Consider the following 11,217-nt stretch of genomic DNA (forward strand, 5'->3'; position numbering starts at 1 on the left):
GGGATAGACAGACAGACAAAGTTTCTCAGTGTTGCTCAGGTTGTCTTTGGGGGTGCTGGGGGTGCTCAAGCAGGCAAGAGCCCATGGCGATGTGAAGAGGGTCTCAGAACCCCAGGAACCAGAGTTAGAAGCTGTAAGTTAGAAGTCAGAAGGGTGGAGTGGCTTCATGAGAGTTTTTTTTTTTTAAGATTTATTTATTTATTATATGTAAGTAAACTGTAGCTGTCAGAAGAGGATGTCAGATCTCATGTATGGCTCTAATGTTAAAGCTGAATAGCTAAATGTGGTCAAGGAGATACAAAGAGGCAGGTTCTGGGACTTGGTCCCTAGGGTCAGTAAAAACCTGTTTCAAAAACATTTTAAAAATACAGTGAGGGTAGTAGAAAAAGACACTTAAATGTTAACCTATGGCCTGCATAAACACTCCAGGTGAACACAAATATAGGCACACAGAAAACAGAGATGATGATGTGATCAAGGAAGATAACCATAGTTGTCATGTGTACCCCACAAGCAAGCATATACACATACACAAGCATAAATATACACACATACAAAAAAGTTCTTTATGGAAGGCATTTATAATTCACACATATACACACACACACACACCCACACACACACACACACACACACACACATTTGTTTGTTTTGCTTTTTTAGACATGATTTCCTGACTGTCCTAGTACTTGATTTATAGAACAGGCTAGCCTGGAACTCACAGACTACTAGCCTGCCTCTCCCTCCCAAGTGCTGGGAATAAAGGTGTGTGCCAACCCCAGTCTAGCTGAGATAAAAACTTTGAAATTGACTTAGAAAGGAAGAGACGCTGGGCGGTGGTGGCGCACGCTTTAATCCCAGCACTTGGGAGGCAGAGGCAGGTGGATTTCTGAGTTCGAGGCCAGCCTGGTCTACAGAGTGAGTTCCAGGACAGCCAGGACTACACAGAGAAACCCTGTCTCGAAAAAAAAAAAAAAAAAAAAGAAAGGAAGAGACATCAGTCACTCTAAGCCTCAAAATTATTATTCAAAATGCTAAAAAAGACTTTCCTAAAACATACAATATATTGTTTTACACAACTGTGCAACAGTCTATTAACTACGAAGAAATATGCTAGAAAAGGTGTCCAGATAGAAATCATCTAACACCCTAACACATTTAAAAAAAAAAAAATCTTATCAGGACAAAAGTCACAAAAATTCTAGATATTCTTATGACAAGACTTTGCTTTTCCCAGGCAGCAGTGGCACACGTCTTTAATCCCAGCACTTGGGAGGCAGAGGCAGGTGGATTTCTGAGTTCGAGGACAGCCTGGTCTACAGAGTGAGTTCCAGGACAGCCAGGGCTACACAGAGAAACCCTGTCTCAAAAAACCAAATAAATAAATATGTAAATAAATAAATAAATGAAAATGTGAAGTTTTTGCTGAAAAAGCTACTCCTTTTAAACATTAGACCCTAAGACCTTCCAGGTATCTATTTAAACAGTTCAACATGGCCGGGCGGTGGTGGTGCATGCCTTTAATCCCAGCTCTTGGGAGGCAGAGGCAGGTGGATTTCTGAGTTCGAGGCCAGCCTGGTCTACAGAGTGAATTCCTGGACAGCCAGGGCTACACAGAGAAACCGTGTCTCAAAAAAACCAAAAAACAAAGCAAACAAACAAACAAACAAAAACAATTCAACAATTCTATAAACTTGAAAACTTAATTCCAGAGGTTAGACAGATGGCTCAGCAGTTAAGAGTACTTGTTGTTCTTGAAGGAGACCCCAGGATTAGTACCCTGCACCCACACAGTGGCTCACAAAAGTCTAACTCCAACTCCAGGGATCTACTGACCTTTTCTCGCCTCTGTGGCACTTGAATGCATATGATACACATTCATAGATGTAGGTAGACACTCATACACATAAAATAAGAAAAAATCTTTAAATAGTAATAAATTCCATTCATCAATGGCTAAATTTCTGTAGAATTCTCTTTCCTGTTCCCAAAGAAATTCAAGAAATATCAAGACCTGCTGGGCGGTGGTGACGCAGGCCTTTGATCCCAGCGCTTGGGAGGCAGAGGCAGGCGGATTTCTGACTTTGAGGCCAGCCTGGTCTACAGAGTGAGTTCCAGGACAGCCAGGGCTATACAGAGAAACTCTGTCTCGAAAAACCAAAAAACAAAAACAAAAACAACAACAAAAAAGAAATATGAAGACCCAAGCAATGTGGCACACAACTTTAATCCCCAGCTCTGGGAATATAGAGGAAGGGAGAGATCTCTGAGTTAGAAGCCAGCCTGGTCTACTAAGCAAGACCCTGTCCCTGTCTAAAATAGATAGGTAAATAAATAAACAGGTTCATTTTAAGTATTTAAATTTACATTCATTAGAAAATATTTGGCTGGGCATGTTGGCACACACCTTCTGTCTCGGTGCTTGGGAGGCAGAGGCAGGTAGATTTCCCAGTTGATGACAACCTGGTCTAAGAACTGGGAGATCTGCCTATCTCAGCCTCTCCAAAGGCTAAATTAAAGGTATGCAACACCACGCCCTGGGATAGAATCTTATAAATGGATATGAATTTAGAAATATAAAACAAGTCCCTAAAATAAGGCTAACCAGAATATATGCATGTAAGATATACTTGCCAATTCATATCAATCTTTAATTTTTTTTTGAATTAAATATCTTATTTTATGTGAGTTTTGCCTGCATGTATGTCTATGCACCATGTATGTGTTTGGACCCGGGAGGTCAGAAGAGGATATTAGAGTCTCTACAGCTAGAGTTACAGATAGTTGTGAGTCTCCATGTGATACTGGGAATTAAACCAAGTCCTGAGGAAGAGCAGCAAGTGCTCTTAACCACTGAGCCACCTCTTCAATCCTCCACTTCAAATCTCTTTAACAAGCACATTAACAAAAGAAAAAGCCAAAAGAAAGCAAGTAAGGTAGTTCACACCTAAAATTCTAGCATTCATGAGTTTGAGACAGAAAGATTGCCACAAATTCCAGGACACTCAAGGCTACAGTGTGAGAGCCTATCTCAAAAAAGCAAATAAAAGAAATCTATAGCCTTTTCTCTAAGAGTGAAGATTATCAGAAAGATATCACTTTTCTTCAAAAACAAAAAACAAAATAACAAAAAACCAGTGCCAAATGAAACCACATAAAATCTTCAGCAATATTCTAAGTCTAGAATTCATATACTACATACAATTCTGTGTCTCTCCTCTTCTACTCTACAAACACAAATTTGAATATTAAAAATGAATATGTAGTGAACAATACTAATAAAGGTCTCTCTGGCTAAGGAGGAAAAAAATCCAACAAATCATTAAACTCCAATAGAACAACCTTGAAAGAAAAACAGAACTAAAGTATTCAAACCCACATATGAGCTAATGTCTAAAGTTTTCTTTCAGTAACATGTCTCATAAATTCCTTCCAAAATATTAAAAGACAAGGAACTTTATCAGCATCCAGTATTGTTCTCAAATTGGTCATAGCAATGCTCCAAACCTACCAAACTGTTAACTTATTAAAATAATCATACTGTTAATTTACCAAAAATATCCATAGCTTATTAACTCCCCAGCTCAGAAACTACAATTATTAAATAGTTAAATAACACTAATGCTAAAATATTAAATAAAACTATCCTTCCTTGTTTTTTTCTTAAAATTTACATTTTAATATAACTTACTCAATTAGATTTACTACAATGTCACTATTGCAAAGTTAAGAATCTTTGTCTCATTATAATCCACAAAATTCTTTGATTTTCAGAACTGCAATGATTTCTATAAAACTTAAGGCTTTAACTCCATTTCCAAACACTATAAATTAAGGTTCTAACTACTTGACAAAAAACCATTACAAAACAACAACAACAACAAACCAAATGGGATATTAATATACTTCCATCCTTCCTCTGGTACACAGAAAAGCCATCTAAAATAATTTTTTCCAAGAGGAAGGAATTGAAAATACTAACCAATCTCTGGCTGTACCGAATCCTTTCTTCTTCAGGTTCCATCTCTCACTCTTCTGATGGAAGTACTGTAAAGAAACCACTCCGGGGATGCCTTCCTCTTCCTAAGGATCCAAATTTACAAAGGAAATAAAGAGAAATAAGAACTCATTCTGGAACTTATACCTCCTTCTCATAAAGTTAAAGGCTCTTTGAGAACCCTTTCTCCTCTTGGCAAACGGTGCCACGTCTTGTCAATATCAATCACATCACAACTATAAAAGACCAGTTCCTTAGGACCACCAGCCACATCACTAGTTTCTGCTCATGGGATTGCAATTACCAAAGTTCTTCCTGCTAACATTAGCAGTAAGTAGGTAGGTAGGTAAGTAGGTAGGTGGGTGGGTAGGTAGGTGGGTGGGTAGGTAGGTGGGTGGGTGGGTGGATGAGTAGAGTAGAGTAGAGTAGAGTAGAGTGGACTGGAGACATGGCTCAGTGCTTAAGAACACTGGCTGCTTTTCAAGAAGATCAATTCCCAACAACCTCATGGTAGCTCACTGTATGATTCCAGTTCTAAGGGATCCAACACCCTTACACAGATACACATGCAGGTGAAAAGGCTCAGGACTTTTATTTCTCTTCTTTTGTATGTTTTCTGTGTTTTTTTTTTTTTAAGTTTTGTTGTTATTTTGAGACAGATCTCTCTACATAGCCCTGGTGGTCTTGGAACGCACAAAGTAGACCAGGCTTGCCCCCAACTTACAAGAGATCCGACTGCCTCTGCTTGCCCAGTGCTGGCAAAGGTGTGCAGCACCAAACCCAGGAAGGACTTTTATTTCTAAAGTGCTGAATGGCCAGGTGAAGTACACACAAAACTAATCCAGATCCTAAACCAATGAGTTCTCAAACAGGTAATGACAAATTTTATAAGCAAAACGGGAAGGTTACTTTCATAAGAAAGATTCCGAACCAATGTCCCATATCCTTCTAGTAAAGAACTGCCTTCCCAAAATTACCATCCACCTCAAGGTGTACAACTATGGGACAAATTTGAGAGTTGCAAACGGAGGCAAAATTACCATCTAATCTAGATGAGTAAATAATAAATGAAACGTCTCGATATATAGATACGAGTAAGACATCCATTAAATAAAGACCGGTTGGCCCGTCAGTCAATCCACAACACCAAGCAAGGGTTTTCGTTTTTCTAAATAATCTTTCTCCTGAATAATGGCTTCCACTGGGTATACAAATGTTTTTTGTTTTTTTTCTCTCTTGTAAATATAATACGGCCACGTTAACAGAATCCTTTCAGAGGACCCGATGACATAGTTTTCGAGAGCAGTTCGTGGCACTGCCCTCCTCGGCCTCGGTCGCGAGGGACACAGTCCGTACCCCCTGGACTAGTGCCGCCAGGGCCGGACAGCAAAGCGGTAAACCTCGACTTGCTCCCCTAGGGAAAAGGCGTCTCTATGGCTCAACCCTCGCAAAGAAATAAAAACTTTACATTAAGTCTTTAGATAAGACCGGGAACCAAACTTCCCAGGGCGGGGGAGGGGGGAGGGGAAATCTCACCGAGGATTTTGTTCTTGAGTTCTTGTCCAAGAGAGAAGTAAAATTCCAAACACAGAAAAAAAATAATAAAATCCCAAACGTCGTCTTCGGTATTTCTGTATATTAACCCAGTATCCAGAGAAGGGTCAGGGCGACCCGGAAAAGAGGAAACAGTTACTGAATCAAACCTCTTCTTCTGGCTTTTACAGACTCCGCGTCCGAGGCGTCAGGAAAGCAAGACCACTCGGCTACTCCCCCAAGCTGGCGGTCAGCAGCCCCAGCCCGAGACCCGGGCCGACCCGGCCGCGGGAAACACCCTCGTCTCGGTACCCTCAGCCGGCCGCAGCCGCTACCGGAGCCCGGGAGCCGCGGCCGATCAGCTGAGACCCGCCCGGCCGACGCTCCCCGCGCCGCCCGGCCCCCCGGAACGCGGGCCCCGGCCCCGGGGGGCGGAGAGGGCGGGAGCAGCGAAGCGCCCTGACTGGGGGCCCTCGGCTGCCTTAGCGTCGTCTCCTGAGCCGGGGCTGCGCGCTGCGGGACGATCCCCCTTACACCCCCAGCTACTCCCCGGTAGCAGAGGAGGGACTCCGGGGGATGGGCCCCCTGACGTTGCCTTTCCGCGCGAAAAGCCCGGTGCCCGGGAGAGAAACAGCTGCGACAGGCCCGGGAGCTGAGAAGGCGCTCCGCGGCCCGCCGCTGCCGCCGCCGCCACCGCCGGGGAGGGGTGTTGTTTCCCTCACACAGGAGGATCCGCCGGAGCAGCCGCCGCCATTTTGAACCCGTCAGATTCTCACATACACACAGCTCCTCCGGGCTGACTGCGCAGGCGCGCTCTCTTCGCCGCCACCCCCTCCTCCCGCGGCCGCTCCACCCCCACCTCCTTCCAGCCTCCCTGCGCGTCTTACCGCTCTCCGGGACACACGTGAACGCGCACGCGTCACTCCACCACCACCCCCACCCCCACCCCCTATCCTCCCCGCCCCCTCGAACGCAGACACACCGCCCGGAGCGCGCACGCGCGGATGCGTCGGCCTCGAATCGCCCGCGCCCCGCGACGCCGACGCGGTTCCCCGCCCTCCCCGCCTCCCGTCGGCCAGGACGCCCTCGGGCCGGCCTACCGCCCCCGCTCCCCGCCCGCCTCCTTTCGGGTCTCCGGCACCGTCGGATGCCTGCGCCTGCGCGCGAGTCTCGAGCCTCCTCCTCCTCCGCGCGCTCGCTCCCCCATACCCGCACTCTCGGCACACGCAGACACAGACACCCGCGCGCGCGCGCGGACACGGACACACACACACACACACACATACACACACTCTCAGACACACACGCGCGCGCACACACTACCTCGCCTGCGACCCCGCCCATCGCCGGCCGGCTGCGCCAGCGCCCTCCCCCACTCCTCTAGGGAGGGTTGTGACCCCCGACCCCCACAAATCACAACACCCCACCCCAAGCCGTAGGAAGCATCTCCCCTTCCCCTTATAGCCAGCCACCTTCTGCTAAGTGGTCAGACAGTCACACGGATAAGGCCAGGCGGCCTGGGTCTGGGCAGCCGTTGGCCGCCTCAACGCGGGGGTCCCCCCCGGGGTCATGGCAGGGGAGTGGGCCAGACTCAGGCGCTGCGGTGCGCTGCGCTCCGGCCTTCTCAGATCCAGGCGGGGCACAGAAGCAGCGCCCTCCTGCCGGGCAGGGCCCTCCCTCACGCGCCGGCCGGTGGGCCGAGGCCCACCTGCTCGCCATCCCGGAGTAGGCCCCTGCGCCCCCGCTGCAGGGCCTGGCCGCCCTCGGCACGGGGGTGGGGAGGGCTCCTCTCTGTGCAGCGAACCGGTTTGGCCTCACCCACTCCTCGGCGCTCCGAAGGGGCAGGAAACGGTAGTAGTAGCATGTCTTATCCCGAGCTCTGTTTCCCCCGGGGGGGAGCACCAGACGCTTGACAAGGGAGTCCACAGGTGCTGTGCGCGACCGTGGGATGGATCCACGACGGCTCAGGGATGGCAGCAGCTAGCACACCCACGGCGGGCCGCAGGCTCTCAGGGAGGTGGCCCAGGAAGCCCCTGCCTGCAGTCGGCCACGCTCAGGTTTCCGTAGCGCCGGTGCCCTCGGCGGCCCGGGTGGGACGTGACCCCGCCCCCGGCGAGTCGGGGCACCCCCCACGGAGAGGGGGCGCGGGCCGCCCCTAACCCCAGGGCCGCGGCTTGCGAGGGAGGCCCAGCCGGGAAAATGTCTCCAGTCTGTGTGCGCAGCTTCGCGCGAGGGTCAGCGACGGGGCAGCGGCGGCCCAAGCTGCTCGGCCCTGCCTCCGAACCGGCTCCCGCGACTCGACAGCTGCCCGACGGGCTAGCGGGCTGCGGACGTCGACGGAGCCCAGCCTGAGGGAACAGCAGAGCCATGCGAGCAGCCCAACTGCGCTCAGGGCAGTTCCCCAGCCAATCTCGTGCTTTGAGGCCCGTTTAAATTGTAAATCCCACAAAGGACGGTGGCCTGGACGCTACACATCCGAGTGCCTTGAGGTTGGCACTTTCCCCTTGCTGACTGGTGTCACGTCTTTTTCTCCCTGCCTTGGTTTCCAACTCTTCAGCTTGATCCTCAAGAGTCTGGATGGGAAGAGAGAGACCACCGTGGTATAAGCTATCAAATAACGTTCATAAACAGCCTTCTGGGTCTTTTAGGAAGACGTTAGGGATCGACAGTTGGAAAAATGATACTTTCTTTTGCTATCACAGTTTAAACTGGGGTAAAGAAAAACACTCCTTTAAACTTGAAGTAGTATTTAATACAGCAAAAAGTTTTGAGTTTTGCTAAAGCACACAGGATTTTTACAGACATTCTCTGCTGCTTTTCACATCTTTAGTAGACAAGAGAAAGAACTTTGTGTTTCTAAACTCATTTTAAAACTGAACAATTGGAATGTGAGCTTAAATGTGTGCAGATTACTGGGATAGAGGTTCACAGTCCTGCAACTGCCAACAGAAACATCTCACAACAAAAATGATTGGTTTGTATGGTCTCATTATCTTGCAGCCAGTCACTGAGCAAAGTCACTTTATTCTGATACCAGTTGTTTTCAGGCTTTCTTAATGCATTGCTTCGAAGAGATTATGTCGGAAGCTTCGACAGATTGAAGGCCTCTTTTGGTGTTCCAGGCTATAGTAAAATACGTTTTAAACTAGTGCTCTTACCCCTGTGTGGTGACTCACACTTGGGAGGTAATCCTAGGACGCCACAGAGGCTGAGGCAGGAAGAGTCCCATAAATTAAAAACCAGCCTGTGTTTGATAATGAGTCCACGTCAGCTTGGCCTACAGAGTGCAGCCCTGTCTCAAAAAAAAGCAGTAGTCTTTTACATCCGAGGCCAAGTGTGGCCCCAAAGATAAAAAACAAAAACAAAAATCTCAACTAGGCTGCAATAGGGAACTGACAAAGTCTCCTACTGACCTGGAACCCCCAAGTAGGTAAGCTGGCTGGCCAGGGAACTCTAAGAAAATACTTTGTCTATGCCTTTCCACCACTAAGATTGCAAGTATGTTATGAATACCCATCTCTTTTTATTTAAATTCTGAGGCTCAAACTCAGGCAAGCACTTTACCAACTGGGCCATTTTACCAGCCCCAGTATCTTTCTTTGTTGGTGGTAGTTTGTTTTTGCTTTTTGACATAGGGTTTCTCTGTGTAGCAGAGCCCTGGATGTCCTGGAACTTTGTAAACCAGACTGGCCCTCAGTTCACAGAGATCTGCTGTATTAGTCAGGGTTCTCTAGAGCCAAAGGACTTATGGAATGTCTCTCTATATAAAGGAAATTTATTGGAATGACTTAAAGTCTGCTACCCAACTAATCCAGCAATGGGCATCTGTGAATGGGAAGTCCAAGAATCTAGTACTTGCTCAGTCCCACAAGGCTAGGTGTTTTAGCCAGTCTTCTGTATAGGCTGGCATCCTGAAGAAATAGGTTCCAACAGATGTGCTGGCAGGTCACTGCAAGCAGGTAAAGAAGAGTGAGCCCTTCCTCTTCCCCTTGTCCTTATGCAGGCTTCCAGCAGAAGGTGCAGCCAATGTTAAAGGTATGTGTAACCATGCCTGAACCTAAGCTTTTCTTTACATGGAACTTGCTCTGTCCGAGGCTGGCTTTGAACTCAGAGATCTGCTTGCCTCGCTTCTGTATCACTTTGCCTGATCCTGACCTTTTCATGGCTATTAAACCTCAATATCTGGATCAAAAGTGTGTGTCATCCCATGTCAAGATCCAAATCAAAAGCCTGTGACAAGATAACAGGTGAGCCTTCCATTTCTGGATTCCAGATGTAGTCAAGTTGACAACCAGGAATAGCCATCACATCTGTCTACTTCTGCCTCCCCCAGTGCTGAAACTAAAGGCAACTGCTACCATACCCAGCTTCCATCTTTTTTTTCTTTTTCTTTTTTTTGTTTTTTGTTTTTTGTTTTGTTTGTTTTTGTTTTTGTTTTTGTTTTTTTGTTTTTTGAGACAGGGTTTCTCTGTATAGCCCTGGCTGTCCTGGAACTCACTCTGTAGACCAGGCTGGCCTCGAACTCAGAAATCCGCCTGTCTCTACCTCTTCTTTTTGTTTTTTGTTTTGTTTTTCATTTGAGACAAGGTCTCACTAGTGAAGTCCTGGATGGTCAAGAAGTTTCTCTGCAGACCAAGGTGGCCTAAAGTCAGGCACCTTCCTGACTCTGTCTCTGACATGGTGTTACAGGTGGGCATCACTACACAGTTTGTTTTCACATGCTGGTCAAAGCATGTGCTGCTCTGCAGAGGATGTGAGTTTGGTTCCCAGCACCCATGTTGGCTGGCTTGTAACAACCTGCAAGCCGGGCAGTGTTGGTGCACGCCTTTATTCCCAGCACTTGGGAGGCAGAGGCAGGCAGATTTCTGAGTTCAAAGCCAGCCTGGTCTACAGAGTGAGTTCCAGGACAGCCAGGGGTATACAGAGAAACCCTGTCTCAAAAATCCAGACCACTCACTTTCCTTGTGTAAGCAATGGAGGATGAAACAAAAGGTTTGTTTTTAACTGCTTCCAACTATTCCCAATTTTTGTTTAAATGTTAAAGAGGAAATAAGAATGTCCCTAAAACTGCAGATCTGAACCAGAACAGACAAGGTGGAAGATTTCCCAGGAGGCAGCATAATCATCAGTGGCTCAATAGCTCTGAAATCAGAGACACCATGGCCCCCTGCTGGTTTCTAATACTCCTCCCTAAGGAGCTCTTCAAGTTCTCATTGTGAAATTAATAATCTCTTAAAGTTTAGTGTCTGTGACATAGTAGCCAATGCTTATGATTTCTCTCTTTAAGTGATAGTCTCACTCTGTTACCAAAGCTAGCCCCAAAATCCTGGGTTCAAAAGATCTTCCTGCCTCAGCTTTCTGAGCAACTAGAATAACAAACATGTGCTTTAAAAAGATTAGATTTGGGGCTGGAGAGATGGCTCAGAGGTTAAGAGCACTGACTGTTCTTTCAGAGGTCCTGAGTTCAATTCCCAGCAACCACATGGTGGCTCACAACCATCTGTAATGGGATCTGATGCCCTCTTCTGGTGTGTTTGAAGTCAGTGACAGTGTATTCACATATATAAAATAAATACATCTTTTAAAAAATTAGATTTGGGGCCAGGAAATGGTGGCACGCACCTTTAATCCCAGCACTTGGGAGGCAGAGGCAGGCAGATTTCTGAGTTTGAGGCCATCCTGGTCTA

The 11,217-nt window shown here is 47.2% G+C and overlaps 1 protein-coding gene across 3 annotated transcripts in view; it reads right to left on the bottom strand.

Annotated features, from left to right (window-relative positions):
- Window positions 1-7,519, bottom strand: part of Kdm2a (lysine demethylase 2A) — a 79,347-nt gene extending 71,828 nt beyond the window's left edge. The window contains exons 1-2 of one of the 3 annotated variants that reach the window (XM_031389178.1): window positions 7,239-7,257; window positions 3,983-4,083 (exon numbers count right to left, since the gene is read on the bottom strand). In XM_031389178.1, the coding sequence (XP_031245038.1) occupies window positions 3,983-4,024 (42 nt within the window). In that variant the 5' untranslated portion in view covers window positions 4,025-4,083; window positions 7,239-7,257. Of the gene's footprint in view, window positions 1-3,982; window positions 4,084-5,533; window positions 6,314-7,238 lie in introns of those variants that run through there. The other 2 variants (XM_031389177.1, XM_031389176.1) reach the window with 2 other exon arrangements.
- Between the last annotated feature and the right edge of the window lie 3,698 nt (window positions 7,520-11,217).

Source organism: Mastomys coucha, unplaced genomic scaffold (genome assembly GCF_008632895.1).
Source record: "Mastomys coucha isolate ucsf_1 unplaced genomic scaffold, UCSF_Mcou_1 pScaffold21, whole genome shotgun sequence".
In the NCBI taxonomy this organism is placed as follows: domain Eukaryota; kingdom Metazoa; phylum Chordata; class Mammalia; order Rodentia; family Muridae; genus Mastomys; species Mastomys coucha.